Source organism: Bombyx mori, chromosome 1 (assembly GCF_030269925.1).
Source record: "Bombyx mori chromosome 1, ASM3026992v2".
Taxonomy (NCBI): Eukaryota; Metazoa; Arthropoda; class Insecta; order Lepidoptera; family Bombycidae; genus Bombyx; species Bombyx mori.
Window position 1 is genome coordinate 7,949,040 of NC_085107.1, and position 25,768 is coordinate 7,974,807.

The window sequence follows — 25,768 nt, forward strand, 5'->3', positions numbered from 1 at the left end:
TCTGCCCCCAATTTCGAGTTTTTCGAAAACTCTGGACAACTTCAAAACAAACGGTTAACTAATCTGTGGAAAATTCTTTACTGGTCTTAAAGTTCAATTGTGTGAGGGTGCAAATTGTTACACACATAGAGTCTACTTTACCGAGTGCTTTGAAGGTGACATAAAACACATCTTACTCCACAAGAACATGATAGTGTCGTAACATGAAAGTTCGCATTAAAACGCGAACCATCTACTCAGTTGGAGAAAATAAAAACGAATAAAAGCCATAAAAAGCAAGTGCGGATGTCATAGCAGTCCGCTGTCTCGCTGCCGGAAACTATGCAGATGCTAAAGAAGTGGCCTTAAGCATTAACCAAGATAGTACTGCATCTGAAATGAGGATTAGCTTCGCGATGTTCTCACTACTTTGTTGGTTCTTTACGATCGTGTCACGTTCATCTGAATTGACGATAGGCGTTGCTTTTGTCGCAATTCTCGGTGTTTGAAATATCTAAAAAACAACTACACATCGTTCTAGATCTAGATCCCTTATCTTGTTTATAACATTTGGTATTCTAATACTGAATTTGCGATAATATGGTACATATTATACTCCAATTAGATAGAATAGTGTGCGTTACGTTGAATGTAGACTGTCTAACTTACGGTAGTCAATTATTTTATTATATATTGTTTATTATTGTATTGTTCGATATTTAGCAACCCTAGGCAACATCGAGACTACTGTATAGATTCTCGGTATATTCTTAACAAGCATTGAGATACAAGTGTTCAAGTACCGTAAGCAGGTACTTTTTTTTCCCAAATATAATACGTACTTAACACGTATTCATGAACCTTTTCCATAATGAAATAAAGTCGTATGTTGTGCCGCCTATTTATGCCGTGAATCAATTACGCGTTCCGACTTGGAGGGTGTGATATCCCTTAAAGAATAAAATCGGCACTTGGTATTAATTTCTCAAGGCAAATGACGCCAATCTCCTGGCTATTTCTATTGCTTCTGTATACATTAACGCCAAACTGGTTGTGAACTCTATAGTGATCTTAGCTTACTTTATAAAACGTACCGGAAATAATGTGAAGATCGAATCGCAGTCAAAGCGGTACCAGGAATATCTTGATGCCCATAAGACACCCTGCTCAACATGTCTGTCACATCAAAGTCGATATACACCAGATACTAATTTGAATACCTATACTTTTTTTTTCTATTGGAAATACGATCGAGACGTCATGTTACATGTTAAAGCGATTTTCTCGGAGATGGGCAGGTAGTAATGCTCGCGCGACATGATTTTTTTTGTACCGACATGAAAATATATTTTTTCTCTAAGTTTAATGTAAATTTATGATTCTGAAATTAAATAACCGATGAATAATAAAATAGCTTCAAATAATAAACTAAAGAGGTGGAAACTGGTTACATTTTTTGCTATTTGTATAATTTTATCCATTATTCTATTCCTGTCAATTTGCAATAGGCAAAAAACGTAAGATTCAGTCACAATTTGTTTTAGCAAAATTTTAGTGCTGTAGTATATTACCATATAATATTTGGACACGCTAGTTATTTTTCTATCATATTCAATAAATTTCTCAATTAAACAGCAATAAATTAATAATTTAAAATGTAACACATAATAAAAATGTTCGGTAAATCGTTGCGAAGTTTGTAACTGTTATTGTTATATGATTGATATACTATACTCTACTCCCAAAGACTACGCATTCAAGTGCTATTAAGTTTATATGGGACGAATAACTCCACAAATTATAGTTCGTATACGAACTAAACGAAACACAATTATGCAGACTTAATAAGTCGCTGAAATGAAACGTCCAGAGCCTTATCTGTTTAAAGTTATAATCTAAAATATGGACCCTATTCCCGGTGCTGGAGAGGTAGTTTATAAAACTTTTTCAGTTTTTCCTCAAGTGTCATTGAGCCAAGCTGGCACATGAAAGACGTCAACAGAAGGTTTCCGTGTAAAATATTTCGAATAAATGTCGGCTGCTTTGATATTTCCCAAGTTTTGCGCCCGTCTATAAATTGGTACATAATAAAACTAGGTCTGCAAGCCTGTTCGTCCCTTTTTCTTGTTTCAAATACATCAAGAATCGTGTGAAAATAAAATTACTGTCGAAAAATGTAAGTCTGAGCTTTTCATTTTGACGTTCTTTGTGTTACAATCTGCAGGGTCATCGTTCTGTGACGTAATCATGATCAGAACGAGGTCCCTTGTGATTATCAATCGTTTGCACTTTTGACACTCTCCAAGTAATGAACAGTTCATTTTTAAGAACTGAACCTATACTGCTTCAAGCTATAGGATCTCTTTTATCAAATATTACATCATTTACCATGTCATCGACATCATTAATATTATTTTTTTGTAAATGATTATAGTAATTCATTATTTTTTTCGGTTTTAAATGCAAAAGGCTCTATTTCGACAGTGAGCCCTCAGAACGCAATAATGCTGACTCCCTACAAGCTCAATGGCTACTTGTCTATTTATCGTGTGCTCTTTGAATCACCCTTACCCCGGTAATGGCCTACGCCGTGCCTATTCTTGTTTGACGGAAAAAGTGCTCGCGCACCATTCTATGCCTCAAAAAGAAATTTTAATATCGGAACATGTTTATTTGCACTCTGCACAGGTAAGTTCATCAGCGCCCACTGTCCGTTGAAAAGGATACACGAATGTAGTAGAATATTTGCATTTAGTTAAACCTTCAATATCTTTTCAGTTATTAAAATGTACATTTTTAGTTACGCCGGAACGTGCTTTAATAAGTGAATGTAGCACGAATATTTAGAATTTAGTTTTTCTCGTAAAATCTATACTAATATATAAATCTACAGTGGTTTTTACGGATGTTCCGTTATAACTACTGAACCATGCATCCGATTGACTTGAAACTTGGTATCCGTGTAGAAAATACATGTACTTAATGGATAAGCTAATATTTATATCAGTATTGGACTCCCTACACCAGTGGCGGGGGCGTTAATGATGAGAATCTTTGTGGGAGTGAGAAATAATAATGTTTATTTTAAATGCTGCAGCGAAGCGAGCGGGTACAGCTAGTAATCTATTAAAACTGAATTTAAAGTGTATACGAGTGAGTGAAGGAGCTTATGACAGCGATAGATTACGTGCGTCGCGGTCTGTTATTAAAGCACCCTAATCGCCTAACTCGATACAGGCAACAATGAAGACGTGATCCCGACGTATTGTTGCTACAGAATAGGAAGGATTTACCAAGACTCTGAATAAAACAAGCTAGCGTCTTGACTCAGCCGAGTAAATGCCTCTGTAATCACATTGCACGAACGTTTGCGGTCTAAACACGAAAGAAACTTTTGAAAGTCCGTGTTTATGTCCATACTCAACTTCATTATAATAGTAACGTTTGAATAACAAAATAACATTATAGGCTACTTACTGTGAGAAATAAATGATAACAAGATAAATTTATGGACGATAGATGGAAAATATAGAAGAATGTACCTATAACATTAAATTAATTAAAAAAGTATTTTAAACAAAATCAATCTTAAATCACTTATTAATTAATCAACTAAGGTAAAAGGAAGATAAGAGCCAATTAAAAGCAATATGTTCGCTCTCAATTTTAATACATTTCTATGTCAATTCAATATTATTAGCTTGAATAAAATTTCATTTATGGATATTTTAGTCCGGGTCCCAGGTTGAGCGCGAATTCTAGATCGAAATGGCCCAATCGGCTTCCAATTTATTCAGCGAGTTTAATGTATAAAATCCACGGATTTCCCGCCCCTGACCGCACGCTCGGCGGATTCCTTACTGAAACCATTAATGAATTTTATTGCTTTTGCATTATAACGACCCAACTTAGTTATACTCGCACGATTTAATTTCGCGCTGACGTGCCAAACATTCCCGCTTTAGGTATTTAATTTGTGATTAGGAAAAGTAATTTCATTTTCGAAATACCTTTGCAATGTTAAGTTTGATTATTTATTTATCGTTCTATGTTATCCTTCTGTTGTGATATATATAATTTTTATTGCCCTTGTAGGCAGACGAGCATACGGCTAACCTGATGGTGAGTGATTACCGTCGCCTATGGACTTCAGCAATGCCAGGGGCAGAGCCAAGCCGCTGCCTACCGATTGAAAAATAAATCTAAGCTTTTGATTTCAATGCCTGTATCGGATACACATCGTAATGGCTTTGTGTGTGATTTCGGCAACGTCACAACACATATTCTGCTTTGATATCTCAAGCTTCGATATTCGATTCACATAAAATCGAGTCAAGGATTCTGTTGAAGCTCTCTTCTTTGTGCGCCGTATTAGTCTTTTAGCTGGCAAGGGTTCTTACCTCACGGTAAGATAAACTCCAATAATCAAATCAGTAACAAGCATGCTCGCTAAGAATTGAACCGAAAAATAACGATGAATCGATTAGATTTCATATAAAATATTACTTGTTCTTCATTCCATAACTTGAAACAACAGGCAGTATTAAAATAACATTTCGTAATGTAATATTGAAACCGATACTGCTAGAATATTTGAATAACCGTTTTTTCCTAAAAAAAATTTAGATTTCTTTTTCGATTTTCGCAAGAAACGAATAGATATTCGAAGAAAGCTAATAATTTTGATATTATTTTGGTTCTTTCAATTATTGAATTTCGAAATAAATAATTTACGATTAATCGAACACATCAACACAAAAGTGTAGTTATACTCTTTAAAATACATTTTTCACCTTAATCATAAACTCGAAGAATAGCTACACAACCATAAATAAATAATATAAAACAAATATAGATTTTGTTTGTTTGTTTGTTACGTTGAAAGAAAAAACGATCTATGATTCAAGTCGATCCTATTCGGAAAGAATCGCATTTCTTGAGCTTATAAAACAGATAAATAAATGCGTCTAAAACTGGCATCTAAAAAATGCGTCAAAAGCTCCAGGCTAAGGTTCAATTACTTAGAAATTCATTTTTATTAAACTACAATGATAGCGTGATTAAAAAAATAATAATGCTATCTATCAAGTGCTACTTACTGTAAGCTGTTTTGATTAAAGGAGAAACTTATTATTTCGGTCGAAAAAACTTACATATTCTCTAGGTTTCTTTACTTTTGCCTTTCGTCCTGCCAAATTTAAAGATTATGAGTCAACTGGAGATTTTCAGAGTGAATATGGTTTTTTTTATTTGTTTAAATTGGCTGAGAAGTTTGAGATTTTTATGAGTACCTACTTGACATTAGGTACTTTTTACTCAATTTGATACAATTTACTGTTATACATAAAAACTGTCTTAAGTAACTGATAGACAAATAAACAGACGGGTGAACAGTAAAATGATTCTATAAGATTTTCTTCTTCGAGAATCCAAAGCACCTTAAATATATAAATTATAATTTAACAGACACAATTTTCGGACATAATCAAAAATAGGTAAAAACATAGTCACATTTTCATACATTTTCGGACGTAGTCAAAAGTAGGAAGGTAAAAAAGGCCGGTGGTAGGACCTCTTGTGAGCCCGCACGGGTAGGTACCACTACCCTGCCTATTTCTGCCGTGAAGCAGTAATGCGTTTCGGTTTGAAGGGTGGGGCAGCCATTGTAACTATACTGAGACCTTAGAGCTTATATCTCAAGGTTGGTGGCGCCTTTACGTTGTAGATGTCTATGGGCTCCAGTAACCACTTAACACCAGGTGGCCTGAGAGCTCATCCACCCGATAAAAAAAAACAAAGTATATTCAAATTGAACACTGCCCATAACGAGCATCTGCTATTTAAAAAGTGTTACAAATTAATTTCTACTCTTTTAGATTAAGATCAGTGTAGAATCTTACAATACAATGAATATCTATCCTAAACAAAACAAACCGAGTGACACAACTAAAAACGTCAATTTCTCAGTGACATTACCGAGCGGGAGACAATGAGGGATACGTTAACAGTAACTGTGGAGCGGAGTAATTAAATTATTTTTAATGTGTTCCCTAAACAATGCCGCCCCTGCAGACGAAAAGGGAATTCATTACGTTATAAGATTAAAGGATTAGTGCAAATAATCTCTAAGTGCCACTATCGGGGGAATCGCTCGCATTCGGTCGTACATGTTTATGTGACAAACCAGACATGTTGAGGCTAATTAATGTTTATTTGAAAGATAAAAATAGATTCACTGTTTCTTATCTTCGAAAAAAGCATTGTTCGAAACCAATCCGTGGGTACTTGAATTTTTACCACGACAACACGGATCGCGATTTGACGGTGCCTTCGCGACTTGACATCTGTGACTTTGTCTTGCTTCTCGAACGGGACGGTATCCGCATATGTGACGGTCTACGCTAACGATTTGCAATATCGCTGATCCTTATCCATTCCTGCCCTAAACCCTTCTCCATATGTGATACGGCGTGAGGCGACGAGGTCATCAATTCCGGTGAGTGATGAGATGATATTTTGTTAAAATAGTACATGCGGCGCCGCAGATCGCGTCACATGCTCGACGGGCACCTCGTGCTGGTTTCCGGAGCCCTAGGCTGCCACGAGGGCGCTGGGTTCGGATCGAACAAGCATGATGTGAAAATAGAACGTGCAAATTGGTTAACTTTACATTTTGTCTCTGTGTCCTACAAAGTATTTTCTCGTTTGTATTGCAAGCTAAAACTAATATAACATATATAACAAAAAAAGCAATTAAAAATTAAAATCAAATCTTAGTAACAAGTAACGTGTTGGTTGGGTCTTCAGAGAAATCGCTGGTGCAATACTAAGATTAGAATGCTTTTAGCCAGCACACCGAAAGACGTTTCGGGTTTGAATTTCAGGAAGTCTCATTCAATTCAAACTGGATCATAACTTATGCTTTCATTTTCTTCCTAGATGGTTTGGATAAAAATATGATTATTTGAGAGAGACGGTTTGAACGGTGTTTTGGCTAACGTCCCAGTTTAGCGTCAAATGTATTAGTCTTCAGTTCTTCAAAATATGACGACGACTTCTACGACCGTAAATCAAATATGTACATATGTTTAATTTGCCTACTTTCGCAAACTTTACACTCATTTCATAACATAAGAACGCTTTCCAGTTAAATCCAATAAGTAACACATTTGACGTAAGAATAATATTTTTTTTATTAAAAGACACATATTGCCGCCGGAATTAATGTGTTCACATTTATAATTCAGTCTCATTTTGAAAATTCAGAATATCCATTTATTTTGTGACTTTAATGAATATTTCATTGGCGTTTTCCAGATAGCCGTCAGTTCTTACCCGAACATTCAACCGGATAAATATTTCAACAGATTTAATTAATTGTGTATTTAGAGACGCACGGAGCGACCCTTGTTTTTTAAAACTAAATGATGTCTTTTATGACGCCATTTTAACATCTCTAACGCTAATATAACATAACCTGAATATAGCCTAATCTTAATTAATTTAATGTAATCTAATTTTACTTATAATAAGTATTTAATATATATAATATGTATTTTATACATTATTATTTTTATAACATCATTATTTTTCTAATAAGTGTGCATATCAAAATTGATGTTAATTGTGAAAAAGTATTACTCTGGATTTCATATTTCTTAAAATTATCCATTGTATTTTCATTCAATTAATCTTACTTTTCTAATTTCAAGATTTGGTCAACTATTGCATTGTCGATTGCACCTATAATTGAGATGACGTTTTTATGATGATTTGTTATTTGATGATCACTTTGTTGGTGCAACTAAATAAATAAATAAACAGCAGGATGGGATTAATTATTTACATAAAATATGTTAGATCTACTTTTACAAAGGTCTCCTGTACTTGTTTCTGTCTCTAGATTTTAGCATAAGTAATCTATCCGATCTCAAAAAAGTAGGTAGTTTTCAATTTGAAGACTTTTGTGATTTTTGTTAAAATTCAAAGTTAGTGCTCCTCTTGTAGACCCATTTCGATTTTATCAAGATCTGAGCAGGCAGTCGTTTCTGAGTTATAATGCATATTTAATTGACTATTTGAATTGACTACATCGATTATATTATCATTTTATTATTTTTTGATATAAAAGGTACAAAAAAGCTGTATACGATGGTTCGAAAGCTTCGTACTATGTCGAAGTGATCCTGTTCAAATTTAGTGATGTCCTGATGAAAATCTTCGGTGATATACAACGGGACTATCAAAAAAACAGCAGAAAGGCCATGATTGCTGGATCCACATTCATATGCATCTCTTTACACAAATCCAAATCGGTATTTAGTGGCATCGAATAATACAGGGCGATTTGCAACTGTAAAACTCAACAAGGAAAATTGGTTTTGGTGAAATTGGTTTTCTATTTTGTTAAATTGTTTGCTGTTCATGTTTGATTTTAATTATATAGTGCTGTTTGTTCAGCGCGGTTATTATATACGTATGGACTTAGTTTGGATCCTGACACCAATAACAACATACTACGTTGGGATCATACTCAATCAATATCAACTTTGATACGTTTAAGTACTTTTTTTTTTTTTTAACGCTGGGGAATCCATTTTCGGATACCCGGTTGAGGGGGGTAACGAACCGGGTTATGTCGGACTCCGGCGCCTCCTGAGAGGAAGAAGGGGAGAAGAGAAGGGCCGAGGTACGTTTAAGTACCTACAATTTATTGATTGGCACACATACACAAATACATAATTTATTAAAATCGCATTGCACATGATGATAGGATCTGGTGGTAGGACCTCTTGTGAGTCCGCACAGGTAGGTACCACCACCCTGCCTATTTCTGCCGTGAAGCAGTAATGCGTTTCGGTTTGAAGGGTGGGGCAGCCGTTGTAACTATACTTGAGACCTTAGAACTTATATCTCAAGGTGGGTGGCGCATTTACGTTGTAGATGTCTATGGGCTCCAGTAACCACTTAACATCAGGTGCGCTGTGAGCTCTTCCACTCATTTAAGCAAAAAAAAACATGAATCCAACATTACAATGTAATAAAACTAAAAGGCATAGTAAAAAATGGTTAAATTTGGGAATTAATTTGTTTGTACTTTACTACACATTAAAAAATATATACTTTTGTTATTCTAGGTTAATTGTATTTACTGTTCATTTATAATAATTTTACGCGATCCTTAGAAAGAAAATCAGCGGAAAAGCATTCATGAATGAATGTAAAATAAACGAAATAGAATAAATTACAAAAGAATAAGTAGGTAGTAGTAAAATTATTCGTACGAAATTTGAACGTAGGTTGAACAGACCCGGAGGGCTTAACATTATTATGTTATACTAATAAAATAAAAATAACCTCAGTCCCTGCAATATTAGATTACATTTTCTCAAATAGACTTTTCCATGTTCGGTGAATTACGTGAAATTGAAAAATGTATATTTTCTATTATTACGTAGTGAGTGCATAAAAGTCTTCTTTTTTTAAGTATGACGAAATTTAACTTAAAATAAACTAGCGACCCGCCCTCGCTTCGCTTCGGAAACTGTAATTTATTATTTATTTCTCCACTATTTAATGGATGTTATTATGTTATTATACATACCTTCCTCTTCAATCACTCTATCTATTAAAAAAAAACGCATCAAAATCCGTTGCGTAGTTTTAAAGATTTAAGCATACATAGGGACAGACAGACATAGGGACAGAGAAGGCGACTTTGTTTTATACTGTGTAGTGATAGGCAAAATAGTCCTATTCAAATAGTGGTAGTAGTTGACTTACATTTTTGACGATTTGGGCAACTTTTGGGTGTTTTTGGACGTAAGCAGCTCGGTTTTTATTACCATAGATGGACAGGCCAAGCCCGTTTGATGTCAAGCGATTACCGGAGCTTATAAGGATGAATACGTAAACGCTGCCACTATATAGAAAACGTGACTATTCCGTACTTCAAACAGAAATAACTTTGCAGCATTTATATTAGTAGGATATTGCAAACGCGCTCTGCATGCTCATAGTACATTCTAACACAAATAAATAACGCAAATTTACTGCGTGTTTCGCTTATAACGTAAAAGTTATTCCTTCGTCGTGGAAGCATTTTGCGGATAGCGCCTGTAGATCTTTTAAAAATTATAATTTGCGTAATCACTGGTGGTAGGACCTCTTGTGAGTCCGCACGGGTACCACCACCCCGCCTATTTCCGCCGTGAAGCAGTAATGCGTTTCGGTTCGAAGGGTGGGGTAGCCGTTGTAACTATACTGAGACCTTAGAACTTATATCTCGAGGTGGGTGGCGCATTTACGTTGTAGATGTCTATGGGCTCCAGTAACCACTTAACACCAGGTGGGCTGTGAGCTCGTCCGTCCATCTAAGCAATAAAAAAAAAAAAAAAAGATCTAACGTGCAGTTGACGCTTCAAATTTTATAAAGTAAGCAATAGTTTCAAAATACCCAATCGATCGATAGATGTCATCCACGGTTAAAATATAAATTGCAATCTTATACCTTTAAACGAGCAATTCGTGTATATATATATTTCAATATACAATCTGAATCTCGGAAACGGCTCCAACGATTTTCATAAAATTTAGTATACAGGGGATTTCAGGGGCGATAGATCGATCTAGTTGCGATTTATTTTCAGAAAATGTTGTTTTATTCGTCTTTTCAATAATCAACTCTTCCTGACATCTATTGGCTAATAATAATACTATTTTTCTTAATCGAGGGCAACTGATCGCTTTAAAGACACAACAAGATGGCGTTATCAAAAAAAAAAAACGAGCAAAGCTTGGTCATTGTCTAGTTCTATTTAATCAATAAAATATAGAGAAATTTTGAATTTTGTTATTGCAAATTTTCAACTTATTTTGTAAACAATGTATAGTGACTCGTTTAGGAAACTTTCTTAATTTACTTGGACGTGTAAGGTAGCAGTCTGCGTGAAGCAGGTGGTAAATATTAGTGACTAGTGAAATTCGCTCATGCTCCACTATGACTATTTATTTCTAAAGGTATAAAAACTACACTCTGTGAACACTAGTCGAGCACCATAATTGTACTATGTTTTACTACAACAAAACTGTATAGAGTTCAGGTTTCGGGTCAGACTCCTCCAGCTTGACTGCGACGAGTTAGTGCTAAGAGAGAAGAGCGCTCACCTATACACCTACTTCTGCAAGGTGGTCCACTCGCAAAAGGTTTCCATAGAGTGATAGCACTCTGCCTCCAGCTCAGCTCTGATTGAAAACCGGGCGAATGACCTCAACAGGTTACGGTACTGACCAAAGAATCAGAAAGTCGCCGGGACCATACCCCCAACTCCTTTGGATCTTCTACGCTTAGATAATACTAGGACGGCCAAGCATTACTCCCAAGCCACGAAGGTGGCTTGTTTCTAGTAATCAGCAGCGATCACCTCCGTCTCCAGGACACCAGGATACCTTCAGGATTGCGGAGTCCACGCCAATACGTATGACACCACAAAAGAGACATTACGATAACCTCAAATGGCTTTGTCCATAAGTGCCGGTGCTGCACTTATAGACAAAGCCATTTGGCCGGTGCAGCCATTTTAGCTGCTACAGCAGCTTCGGCACTCTCACAGTCAGAGATTGGCCCCAGAATGGCGCACCATATATAGTTAAGGCCATCAAACAGGCACACTGGTGGAATGCTAATAAAAGGAAATTCGAGCGTATATACCCCATATTTGTACGACCATGTTTGCGTTTATTATATGTACAACCGTATGTACAAACATTGAATATTTCAATTGAATATTGAAAATCGAGTAAAATTTAGTTAATATGTAAAGAGTACAAGACCCCAAAAAGAAAAAATAGAAACAGATGTCTATTAAAATTAAAATGTGTACATATGACGAGTTTTTATTAAAGAGTGATCCGACTGCTCATATAGAACCGCAAGTTGATTATTTGAGACGGGAGAATTCTGTAGTAGTCAAAGTAATATTTATTTGGGTAAAAATAATAGCAATCCGAAGTGTTTTACTTCGTTGCACTGAATCGTGTTCCCTTACACAAAATACGCTTAAGAACGCGACTAGATCAAAAATGTTACCCCCTCGGTCACGAACACCGAGCAATTCACTTCTTGGTCACTGTCAGAAGTTCCGTTCATTTCTCACAATAAGAAAAGACGTAATCATTTCTAGAGAGGAATCACGTCCAACGAGCGACAACGCCGGAATTCCGTCTAGTCCCGACCTCCCGACCAGTCTGTGCCTGTAGATAATTTTCTCCGGGAAAAAAGAACTGGTTTTCTTTCCAAGTTTTTTTTTTCCACTAAAATAAGGGTAACAACCCGAAACAATTTGTCGCTTTAGCCCCCTTCCACTATTTGCTATTGCGGAACAATTTATCGAAGAGAAACCAAAAAAACAATTTATTTTTCGATAAGACAGAGTTCGCACGATGAGTTTGTCGAAATCGTGGAGGCGATAATTGAATATCGTATACGATTATATTTTGTGAGATCACTTCGTTATGAGACAGTTGTGACATTTTTAATTCGTAAACAGTGTAAAAACGTATTTTCATTTAACTTTTTGAACCCGTGTTAGATTATTTGACATTAATATATATGGCAAATAAAAAAATATGAATAGGAAAATTTTATTTAAAATGTGGTCAAAAGAAATTTCACCATTAAAACTGTAAAGTACTCGAAAGTTCTGAATTGGCTGTAAAGTCGAAGACGGGAAATTTGAATATTTTTTTTCAAAATCATAAAAACCATTGCTGTAATTCATAAAAAAAAAATCAAATCATTCATTTGTATTCATGAAACATTCATCTTTAAGATAAGAACTATAATCAAGAAGAAGTTAAACGCTGTCCCATTTATCGAGTTCAAATGTTCACAGAGTGTTAAAAATCCGCATCAATCGGTCAATGATTAAGAAGGCATTCAAAACATGTCAATAGAATTATTTCCATATATTATTATGCTAGTTTACTCGACAGTCTATGTGTGATTCCATTCAGTATGTACTTGCAAACCAATCGTCACGTTCAGGTTAATGATACCAAATATTATTTCGCCACCAATCGCTACTCAAACATCACTGAGGTATGTACTCTAATTATTCTACAACTAACAAGAACAATATCTTACAATTGTTTCGGTAATCATCATTTCATAATTTAAGCGTTGCTTCCATAAACTATCTCATATTTTTTTTAAACACCATCATGCAAGTATGTAAGTCTTTGCGATTTCACAAATAAAATTCCGGGGTATTTCTTCACAGCTATATATATATGTCGATATAAATGCTCAAGCTTAAACTCGATTCCGTAAAGCAGATAAGCTGTAGTCGTTACCGAGCTGGACTTCTCAAGATAAAGAAAAACTTTTAGATTCGAATTCGGCAGATGTTGCAAAAAGACGCTCGGAAAGTTAGTTCCAGTTTACTATGAATGCGAACGTCCTGAGTCCAGTTAAACTCTAAATATCCGAGTGACTTTATGTAACATGAATGAGACGTAAGCATGTTCGAAGTTAAGGCTCACGTGAAATGGAATCTTGTCTCCATTTTTTTTGTTTCTTTCTGAAACTTAAAATTTAAATGAATATCACCTAAATGTGGATTAGAATGACTAAAAAAGTCTCTTCTTCATTATACTAGAAAATCATCAAGAATTATGAGCGTGAAGGTGTTAAAAAATAGAAAAAGGGCAACGACTATGACACGATATGAAATTGCAACGAGAGGACGTAGGGCGTGGGCCAACCGGGACATGGTCGCGACAAATCCTACGATAACGCCTTCATTACCCGCATGTCAACCCTCTTCTCGGCGCGTCTTCGTCACCACCTCAATCTTTTCGCGGATATTACACTTAAATTATGATATAAGTGCCACATCGGGAGCTGCATAATGAATCTTTTCGATGATTAATGACATATCTCTTTGACTATGACATGTGGAAAAGGTTTGTCGTAGCATGTCAGCGATGCGGCAGCTCAAAACTGTTTATGAACTGTGGCACATGCCTTTTGTGTTTGGGTTTGATACTTGCTCATGGCACAGAGTATACAAATAAATAGAAAAGATAAATCGATAGGCCGATTGAACTACTTTTAAAAGTTTGAATTTTAAATCACATTTTAAACCAACGATAGTTTTGCGGTGAAGAACGACTTTAGCATACTACTACTTTATATATACAACAATTTTGTTCAGACCTAGTATGACATTTAAAAATATAAGTTTTTCTTTCCTTGTGTGCCTTATTACGAGTACTAGAGATCGAATAATCGGATACATATTTACTTAAAGTTCAGGTGTTGGCCATTATGGAAAGCACTCATTTGTCGACAAAACACGCATTTTTTTTTAATTATGTTCTTTGTGTCTTCTGTATGTACAAAATTTATAAATATTTTGCAGGATGTCCTAAACAGACAGATAAATAGCATCGAGCTCAATTTAAAACATTTACAATAGTTGAAGAGTTTTCTCCACCCTGCTTTTCACACCCTATATATACACATACTCGAATGAAGATTTAAAATTTAGTGTAAAATAAATATACATCCGACTAGTTAAGCAATCCACGTATCCCAGGATCTTATTTTTGATAAAAACATTTTCAGAAGCCGCTTCCATAATACATAGGTATGTAAGACGAAAATACACTTTAGGTAATCCACCTAATGATATTGCACAAAATAAAAACTAACAATCGAGCGTCGGACTTTATTTAATCTGTGCTGATGGACTGAATTGTGACAATTTCGGCTTGGAGCTCCAGCAAAAAGTTTTTCGGTTTTTATGACCACAGAAAAAAGTTTTGTCATAATTAAAATCTGTTATTAGATAAAAGACTCATTAATAAATTCCCGTTTAGCCACCAGGAAACTGTGGTTCTACCGAAAGAAATTTGAAAAATTATAAATTTCAAACATGTTTCGGAAAACACTAAATGAAATTTCAAGCAGCAAAATACTTTGTGGATACTAATACAGTTAATTAGTTTTATAAAAATGGTATCCTTTGAGATATTCACTTTAGAGTTTTCTCTTGCTCAAAGGGCTTTTACATTAATTTCAACTTACTACATATTTATTGAACCAGTTGAATGAAGCAATCTTAGGTTTGACTAAAAAAAAAAGATTGAATTACCAAGCAATTTCGGCCTTTGATTAAGGCTTCTTCTACTTTTAATTAAAGACTACAAACTTAAGACTAGTCTGTGATCTTTCGGATTTGTCTATAACATTCATCCATACTAATTTTATAAATGTGATATAACTTGAATCTCTTTATCGTGGGAAAACGCAAATTATTTAATGCCTTCTGAATTACAAATTTCGCGAAGCCAAAAGTCATGAGTGAGGTCTAGTATCAAAAAGTGTTACGTTAAATATCTCTTTTTATTTTGCTAGATGATTAGAACTCACGACACCCTAAGAGTTACTGGGGCTGTCCGTAAAATATCAGGCTCGAGTCTAAATTGTAAGTTAAAACGACTGTCGCATCCCTCAAACTGGAACGCACGACTGCTTCGCCTCAGAAATAGATAGGATGATGTTACCCATCCGTGCGGGTTCATATTCGAAGAATGCGTTTAATAAAAATAGAAATCAAAGCTTATAATAAAAAGAAGATGTGTGGTGTCGTGGGACACCGGATAGGAACGAAGTTCCTTATTATAAAAATATTAATTTTAAGTTCTATTCGAGGTATAAATAAAATAAAACTGGAGGTTTCGCAACAACCCACGGTCATTCAGTAACGTGCGAACTTATTGTGGTACATTCATTCACGGTTGTTTGCATAAGAGTTACTAGTTAGTGTATTGCGCAAACGAACACTCTGAGATCGTGGTCAATGAATGATAAAAAAATATGTTATTTTTTGTACGTTACTACAAAGTTAAGTCGTACACTGTGTGCATTACTAATAAAAATCTTAGGTTACGGACGGTATTTTCCCGGTTAGGGTACCCCACCGCATCGTCCCATAAGGAACTTTGTTCCAAAAAGATTATTCCATTTTGTTTTAATATATTTTAAGGTATAATAATGGAGTAATATCTGCTAAAAAACGATTTTGCTGAATCGAACGCGAACGCTCAAATGTGTTTCTCTTATAGGTCTGCTTCGCCTCCAGCAACTGTACCAAAGTCTGCAACCGGGCAACGCTACTTTTCGAATTTCTAATGTGAAACGCGTCTCCAACGCAACTGACGTGATCGCATTTCTCGGCTCGATCGAGCGTCTGGATCGCTGGAGCAATAAATACGTTGTACTCGACTCCACAACACAACTCGCTAAAGAAGCTCTAATTTTGCACGTGCGCGACGTAAGGCTCGGGCGCCGGAACTACCATTATTTTCTAAGCGGTCTGGTAAGTAATCCCCGAGTCAAGTCAAAGCCTAATTGTCGGAATTCTGAGGAGGCTGAAGAGGTCACCGCTATTTGCGTTCTAGCGGTCGTATTCAGGATTTGACGAGACATTTTGAAATTAATAATTCCTACTCGTAATTAATACTGTAACTTAAATATGTGAAGACGAAATTTCTAACGTTAATCAAGAACTAATTTATTACCGCACGTTATATTCCTCAACTGAGAATTTAAGTTAAATAAGAAAGAGAAGAAGATAAAATATGAATTAAATGTACATACTTTTATTTGAATTGAATGAAAACAAGATTAGCAAATAGAATCGAGCTCTATATTAATGTTAGAAATCTAAAAGGAACTACGAGAATTAAACTTTGAACTCGTGAACCGTGATCTGGAAAAAATACAAATTTACAAACGTAATTTGCTGCCACAATATTTAAGTTGTGTCTAGACGTCGACAATGTATTTGTTTATCCAGGTGATGGACGATCGCTGGGAAAGGGAGGTCACAGAATTCGGAGCTATTAACATAACTGGGTTTAGAGTACTGGATTTTTCGAGAAAAGTCGTAAGAGATTTTATCGATGTTTGGAAGAAGAATTCTATTTCGGTGAGTACTTTACAATTCTAAGGATTTTATGCGGAACTTTTTATCGAAGATTTTCTCGACAACGTCCAAATCTGTCTCTTTGTTTTGGTCGTCAATCTTGGGGGACAACTCAGGTATTAACGTTGAAATGAGAATCTTGGGGAGCGACTTTAAGGGGTGTTTCGCCCACACAAAAGTAATGAATTATTAAAGGTTATTTTTAGATAAATTCACATGTACAAGAGGATACGACGATAACTGAAGACCAAAATTATAAAATACGTATTACGTATGTATTATATACATATAATATGGTATATAACCATTTCATGTACATCGAAAGAGCTCAAATCCCCCAAGAAAGTGCCACCAAACGAAATTTGGATAATAAAATGAAATCAAACAAAAAGTTTAAATTTTTTTCTTTTCATTCCATATAGAAAAGAACTCTATATGTTATAAAAACATTAAAATATTCTCTTAAAATACTCATACATTTTAAATAATTAATATTTGAGTTATATATGTATTAAAGTGTATTTTTAATAATTCCACTGTGTTTAGGCCCAAGCTGCCCTCATGTACGACGCGGTCCAGGTGTTGGTGGACGCCATAGTGCGGCTACTCCGTAAGAAGCCAGATATACTGAGGGGAACGATAAGACGGAATGCCAACGTGAACACAAGCCGCATCATCGACTGCAACCCTAAAGGCAAAATTACACCTTACGAACACGGCGACAAGATATCACGGATGATTAAAAAGGTACTTAAAACTAGAGACCGCCTTAATGACCCCAGCCGAGACCCACTAGCACGTTATTATGTAACTCAGCCATAACTTTTGTCTAGCAACCCACGCTCATATCATAATTATACGCTAGCTCGGTCTCTGGTCTCGAGTTCATTGTATCGTCACCTACATTCGGCTTCGTTCTGAAAGTAACGGTTGTAGCTCCATCAAGTGTTACCTATTCTGTACGGACGTTTTGAATACACTATTGCGAATGCGAATGATTAATCGGTTCATACATTCAATTACGACTGCTAGCGAATGCTTCGTTATTCACACAGGCTTGTAATGAAGAGTGGATGACGTCGTTGGCAACATGAAACGTCGCGCTGATATAAACAGTTATGTAGTTGAACAACACCACTCATTCACGTTTACGGCAAATACGGCCTCCTAATTAAGTGCGTAGAACTAAATACTCCGTTGACGGGTAGGTTATCTTAAATTAATTAACGCGAACATAGTTTTTTTTTGTTATTACCTACTTTATGGAGATCAGGTTTAGAGATGTACTCGACAAAATTGGGAATCGATTAAAACTTCCAATGATATCGGGAGATGTGAAAAATGTTTTTTTTTTTAATTATTATTATCGGACCAAGGAAAACGGACCAACTTTATTAACCAAGAACGTTATTAATATGTTTGTTCAAGTTCCAATCCTTCAAGACGTAAAGAGTTTTTATTTATCTAAGCCAAAAAGTCAAGAACTCTGTTTGCTTCGTGCTTAGTCTCTTTCGAATCCCTACGCTATTAGTGGCCCAAAAACTTTTACCGTCTATCTGTCCTGAATACGAGTTATTTGGTGCATCAGGTCCGTAATAATGTCGTGCGAAATTTAAATTGAGCGATATTACAAGAACACAGGTGCTGAATACGGGTCCGTCTTTTATCGGGCGCGATGAGGACGGTTCCGAGGTCCCGACGATTAATTAGGTTTCGTCGGGTGACGTGTAATTAACCCTCGCACTTGCTAACTGCTCGGATTCGCCGTTGAAAAATATAAAAATTCCATTTAAAATAAAAATAAAAAAAACAGGGCAAATGGATTTCTCGTTGCACGATTAGAGGTTCTTCGTCCAAGATATCGGAAAGATATTGGAGTACGTAAGTATTGAGCAACGCGAATTACGCTGTCCACGAAGTACAAGAAGCATTGTAGAATTGAAAGTAATACGTTTTGCTTCAGACGGAGTTAGATGGGCTGACCGGAAGCCTTCGGTTCAACGAAGAGGGCCATCGTCGCAACTTTACCTTGCAAATCATGGAGCTCACTGTTGATGGTGAAATGGTCAAAGTAAGTAAACTAAAATCGTAAGCTATCCGACGCTGAATACTCATATGAATGATACAAAAAACTAAAAATGTTCAATCATGCTCAACACAGATTGCGACGTGGTATGACAACCGCGGACTTGTGCCGGTGGTGCCCAAGCTATCACCATTGTCTCCCCCCGGAACATACGATCGAAACAAAACATACATAGTGTCCACCATAGAAGAGCCCCCATACGTTATGCGGCATAAAGCAGGCGGGCCGGAATCCACGCCTAACGACCCATACAGAGGCTTCTGTGTAGACCTCGCCAAAATGTTATCGGATAAGTTGGAAATCAAATGTAAGTCTCCCGGCTCGTGTTATGTGAAAATCGAATTTCGAAGTGAGACCTATTCCGTATTCAATGTCCAATCAGATAATACCTACAAGTTGTAATCTAACTCTCACAACACTGTCTAACTATATTAATGTGATAGTTTCATAAACTTAGCTATTTTGCTGTCGACCGAGACAGGAATAATACATTTGACCTAATATAAATTTGAACGGAAACATTAACAACAATAAACGGTCTATGAAAACTCATTTTTCAATTAAGTATAGACATGTGTCCTAAAAGATTCTTTCGTTTGTTAGATGACTTACGACTGGTGAAAGACGGAAAGTACGGAAACGACAATCCGAAAATAGTTGGCGGTTGGGACGGGATGGTTGGCGAACTCGTCAGGAAGGTAATACAAATTACAATAGTTTTCTTAAAAATGGGTCACTCGATCATAGGGGTCGTGCAAAAGTTTTTAGAAACCACACGACCACAGTCTACGATATTTTCCTTAATGTAATGACGCAACAAACAACTTACAATGGCCATTGTTTTTTTTTAATTCGCAATAGCTAACCCAGCTAAACAGCCTAAAATTTTCAAACGACGACATACATTCAAATACAAATTTAATCTTTCTAATACGGAAATTCGATAGGGAGCTACGTTTTAATACAGTTAAAGACGAGTTCTAAGTACATAATAAAGTAAATTAAATCTTGCGACATTTCTGTATAGACAGTGGTAAAAGCATTATCACGGCCAGTCCTCTTGGGAGTCGAAATTAAGGAGTTGAAATCAGTTCAGTTATCCGTTTGCCGACGTAATAATACTCTTCACTCAAAAATAATTAAAAACCCTTTTCCTTGCTAGGGATATATTTTTTAGTGATCGAATTATTAAGGATGATTTAAATGTGCTAATTGAATTTGCATTTGGTTGTATTAGTTTATTAAGGGACGGGTCATACGATAAACTTTCTAATTAGGTCAGTTTGCTTCGAACGATTTTTGGGCAAGATCAATTCTGTTTTATGATAAAAGTTTTTGTATTTAAGAAGATCAAGTGTTTTAATTTTTCTCATAATTTCCTCTTTTATTTATTTTAGTAGATCAGAACAGTACTCTAAATTATTTTTTACTTTTAATATATGTTTTTGACATCACGAACTATGTTCGAAATTTCGAAAATCGCGTTATGAACAGGAAAAATATGCACGACATTTTAATGCTAAAGTTATATTTTTTTTTTTTTTGTTTATTAACCCTCTGTAATGACCAGTTCATAAACTACCAGATTTCGAAGGGAACTGATACATAAGTTCGACATTTCAATATTAAAGCTACCAGTTTTCAGGCTATCATCCGACCTTACATGCGAACGTCACAAAAATCAAAATAAGATAAAATTCGTTTTTCAAAAGTCAAGCTACTTTTCTGTGAGTAGTTTCACATCCGATGCATAAACAATCATGACCTTGCACAACCACAACTGGATCATGACCATTGGCTATCTTAACTCTTAGATTAATTACAATCAATAATTACTTTCGTTACGACTAATTACTATTTCTACTTGAACCTTACCTACCTACTTAATGTACATTATTAATATTTTAAGGACAACATCAAACATATGGTCAAACACTTCGTTTTTTAATTATGGAAAAGTAAAATGTGTTCTATTATTTATTATTATATATTTTATGAGTATTTTTTTATAATTTAAATAAAATATTCATCTCAATTTTCAAACATACATACATATTTCAAATCGACTTATTGAAATTGCTTTTTTCGCTAATATTTTTGTTTAACATTATACATTATAGTTTTGTTACATTTGTAAACATTACCAGGTGTTCAGTCTTCAAGCGAGCTCTATACGATAAAATAAAAAGTATATTTCCAATGTCCATTCCAAATCCAACCTATTCGAATATGAATGCAAGATTTTCCAATAGCAAACACTCACTTGGACGACGTCAAAACATGATCCGACGAGCTACCGCCCGATTAGCCTCCTCATGTCTCTAGGCAAACTGTATGAGCGTCTGCTCTACAAACGCCTCAGAGACTTCGTCTCATCCAAGGGCATTCTTATCGATGAACAATTCGGATTCCGTACAAATCACTCATGCGTTCAACAGGTGCACCGCCTCACGGAGCACATTCTTGTGGGGCTTAATCGACCAAAACCGTTATACACGGGAGCTCTCTTCTTCGACGTCGCAAAAGCGTTCGACAAAGTCTGGCACAATGGTTTGATTTTCAAACTATTCAACATGGGCGTGCCGGATAGTCTCGTGCTCATCATACGGGACTTCTTGTCGAACCGCTCTTTTCGATATCGAGTCGAGGGAACCCGCTCCTCCCCACGACCTCTCACAGCTGGAGTCCCGCAAGGCTCTGTCCTCTCACCCCTCCTATTTAGCTTATTCGTCAACGATATTCCCCGGTCGCCGCCGACCCATTTAACTTTATTCGCCGACGACACGACTGTTTACTATTCTAGTAGAAATAAGTCCCTAATCGCGAAGAAGCTTCAGAGCGCAGCCCTAGCCCTAGGACAGTGGTTCCGAAAATGGCGCATAGACATCAACCCAGCGAAAAGTACTGCGGTGCTATTTCAGAGGGGAAGCTCCACACGGATTTCCTCCCGGATTAGGAGGAGGAATCTCACACCCCCGATTACTCTCTTTAGACAACCCATACCCTGGGCCAGGAAGGTCAAGTACCTGGGCGTTACCCTGGATGCATCGATGACATTCCGCCCGCATATAAAATCAGTCCGTGACCGTGCCGCGTTTATTCTCGGTAGACTCTACCCCATGATCTGTAAGCGGAGTAAAATGTCCCTTCGGAACAAGGTGACACTTTACAAAACTTGCATAAGGCCCGTCATGACTTACGCGAGTGTGGTGTTCGCTCACGCGGCCCGCACACACATAGACACCCTCCAATCCCTACAATCCCGCTTTTGCAGGTTAGCTGTCGGGGCTCCGTGGTTCGTGAGGAACGTTGACCTACACGACGACCTGGGCCTCGAATCAATTCGGAAATACATGAAGTCAGCGTCGGAACGATACTTCGATAAGGCTATGCGTCATGATAATCGCCTTATCGTTGCCGCCGCTGACTACTCCCCGAATCCTGATCATGCAGGAGCCAGTCACCGTCGACGCCCTAGACACGTCCTTACGGATCCATCAGATCCAATAACCTTTGCATTAGATGCCTTCAGCTCTAATACTAGGGGCAGGCTTAGGGACCCCGGTAACCGTACTCGTCGAACTCGACAAAGAGGTCGACGTGCAACCTAACCCATGCATCAGCCCGCTGAGTTTCTCGCCGGATCTTCTCAGCGGGTCGCGATTCCGATCCGGTAGTAGATTCATTCGCGAAACAATTGCTCTTGAGTTGTTAGGTCTCCTTCGGAGGCGCTCGGGCAGTTGTTAGCAAATCCCACCCCTCTTGGCTGAGCCTTTGCTCGCCCACCTGTCCTGGTGAAACTGGAAAGGCTTTCGGGCCACCAGTAAACTTTCAATCATAAAAAAAAAAAAAAAAAAAAAAAAAAACGACGTCAAAAGCATATTTGTGAAATTCCTAGAAACCTTTTCAAGCAAATAGCTATTGGAAACCACCTATTGTATGCCAGAGTAGACTGTACAAACTCTTCCAAACGTTGTAACGTATTGTAGAGATCGAATTTGGAATTTTTTGAGTAAAGTGCAGCCTTTTTCTCGCGTGAATTAATTTTAACACAAAATATCAATTTAAACAACACCTCGTGAACTGGATTTTTTTATAAATACATAAACGGATTTTTTCTTCTTAAATGACGACGTAATCCTGTCTGATGCTTTCAATTAATAAAAATATATATCATAAAATTACGTAGACCATTTTAATAACAGCGCAAAGTTTCACCCAAAATATTTTAAATATGTGATTTTACTTGTTATTTTCAGGAAGTAGATATGGCTATAGCTCCACTCACGATCACACTAGAAAGAGAAACTGTTATTGACTTTAGCAAACCATTTTTGTCGTTCGATGTCAAAACGAAAAAAAATTCATTCAAGGACCCCACTACGATATTCAGTTTTCTTCATCCACTTTCTAAGGAAATATGGGTATGAAATAATCTTAATTAAAGTTTTATCTATACTAATATTATAAAGAGAAAATATTTGTTTGTTTGTTTGTATTGAATAGGCTACGAAACTACTGAACCGATTTGAAAAAATCTTTCACTGTTTGGAAGCTACACTATTCCCGAGTGACATAGTTTAAAAAAAATAGGGATCTTTACCAAATCTCCAATAATGTAGCCCAAGGAGTAGAAAATTTACCTAAAATATTCTTTACATTGCATGCCCTGCGAAAACTATTGATGATAGAATAAAATAACAGTGTCGCGACAGCATATGTCTAACTATTTTAGTTATGCCGCAATAAGTGTTCCTTTATTTAAAAAATAAAAAAAACAACGTCAAATATCGTTGAAATTTTTGTTAAAGACTCGAGCGGAGCCGGAGAGGGCCGCTAGTTCAATAATAAATTTACATGAAACCTATGATTGTATTAAATCTTCACAGCTCTGCATTATATTCAGCTTGTTCGCCGTTAGTGTTGTACTATTTCTGGTATCGAGATTTTCCCCGCACGAATGGCGTTTGATTTCATTCACCGACTCTCAAACTTCGGATCACTCGGAAGTGGCAACAACAAAGGTAAATTTTAAAACATCAAAATATTCTTTTTTTTTATTTTATTACTTAGATGGGTGGACGAGCTCACAGCCCACCTGGTGTTAAGTGGTTACTGGAGCCCATAGACATCCACAACGTAAATGCGCCACCTACCTTGAGATATAAGTTCTAAGGTCTCACGTATAGTTACAACGGCTGCCCCACCCTTCAAACCAAAACGCATTACTGCTTCACGGCAGAAATAGGCAGGGTAGTGGTACCCACCCGCGTGGACTCACAAGAGGTCCTACCACCAGTAATGGTAATTCTTGAAGCTAGACAAAACGAACCCTCCTCAAGAATGTTTCGGCGCTTAAATTAACTTAATTAAAATCGTTCGCAACGTTTCAGACGACCGCGGTCAACGAATTCACCTTCTGGAATTCTATGTGGTTTTCGTTGGGTTCTTTTATGCAGCAGGGCAGCGACATTACGCCGAGGTCAGTGTATATTTTAATATTTGATTGTCTAAAGTAATAAAATTCTCACACCGAAGAGCAGAACATTAATAAGTAGACACGCCAAACAAATATTTTAGTGAAACCGAAAATTTGAGTCACTCTACAACTACATCCCAAAGTAAATCGTATTAAACGTCTAGTGCTTTGTCCATAAAATGTTTTCAGGTTATGTATATTTAACGTAAAATCAAATAATTTGATTCCAAACGGATCGTTTGGGATCTCTGAGTCTGCGGAGGGGCTTCGCTTCTCTCTGTATTTTGTTCCGTATGTTCCATGGGGAGTGCCCTGAAGAATTGTTTGAGATGATCCCATCATCTCTTTTTTACTATCGCACCGCCCGCCACCGGAGTAGAGTTCATCCATACAACCTGGAGCCACTGCGTTCATCCACAGTGCGTTTCCAGAGATCTTTTTGCCACGTACCATCTGGCTTTTGGAATGAGCTTCCCTCCACGGAGTTTCCCGAGCCCTATGACTTGTCCTTTTTTAAACGAGGCTTGTGGAGAGAGTACTCAACGGTAGGCAGCGGCTTGGCTCTGCCCCTGGCATTGCTGAAGTCCATGGGCGACGGTAACCACTCACCATCAGGTGGGCCGTATGCTCGTCTGCCTAGAAGGGCAATAAAAAAAAAATATATAATTTTTTTTTATTCATTAGTGCGTTTTCACGAGAGAAACATACATAAATTTAATTTCCTCAGATCGATTTCCGGAAGAATTGTAGGATCGGTTTGGTGGTTTTTCGCATTGATCGTTATCTCGTCGTACACTGCCAATTTGGCGTCTTACCTCACCCTGACACGTATATCGGAACCGAGTCAATCATACAACAAATTAGCGACATGCCCTGAGGTGGGTAATACAAATAATTTATTTATTATGTTACACTTTCTAGATACATGTACATTACTATCGTTAATTTGACAGGATACGGCTGGCAATCTAGGAAATTCAATGTTCCAAGAAGGAGGTGAAGGGAATGGCTGGCTTAATTTTATCTTCGATCCTGCTGGTTCTAATAGCGAAAATGATAAAAAGCCCTGTGAAATGTTAGTCACCGTTGCCAGCACTGGGGTGCAGGATTTTGCAGTCGCAATGCCGAAGGGATCCAAATTGCGGTGGGCATCCTTTTTATACTCTTAACTATTTAAGCTTTAGCGAAATAGCTTAGCTACTTACCAAAACAGAATTGCAATGCGAAAGC

The 25,768-nt window shown here is 36.8% G+C and overlaps 1 protein-coding gene and 1 long non-coding RNA gene across 2 annotated transcripts in view; both read left to right on the forward strand.

Moving 5' to 3' along the window:
- LOC101741118 (glutamate receptor 1) overlaps positions 1-25,768 on the forward strand; it is a 96,282-nt gene that overhangs the window by 65,703 nt on the left and 4,811 nt on the right. Inside the window, exons 5-15 of the mRNA XM_062671131.1 lie at positions 16,111-16,364; positions 16,845-16,976; positions 17,520-17,720; positions 18,937-19,044; positions 19,135-19,366; positions 19,663-19,757; positions 23,319-23,483; positions 23,949-24,083; positions 24,453-24,541; positions 25,266-25,416; positions 25,492-25,682. Of these exons, the coding sequence (XP_062527115.1) occupies positions 16,111-16,364; positions 16,845-16,976; positions 17,520-17,720; positions 18,937-19,044; positions 19,135-19,366; positions 19,663-19,757; positions 23,319-23,483; positions 23,949-24,083; positions 24,453-24,541; positions 25,266-25,416; positions 25,492-25,682 (1,753 nt within the window). The remainder of the gene's footprint in view (positions 1-16,110; positions 16,365-16,844; positions 16,977-17,519; positions 17,721-18,936; positions 19,045-19,134; positions 19,367-19,662; positions 19,758-23,318; positions 23,484-23,948; positions 24,084-24,452; positions 24,542-25,265; positions 25,417-25,491; positions 25,683-25,768) is intronic.
- On the forward strand, positions 1,914-7,805 carry LOC110385834 (uncharacterized). The gene is made up of 3 exons (XR_002431080.3): positions 1,914-2,155; positions 6,508-6,638; positions 7,297-7,805. It is a non-coding gene; the product is annotated as an uncharacterized LOC110385834 (long non-coding RNA).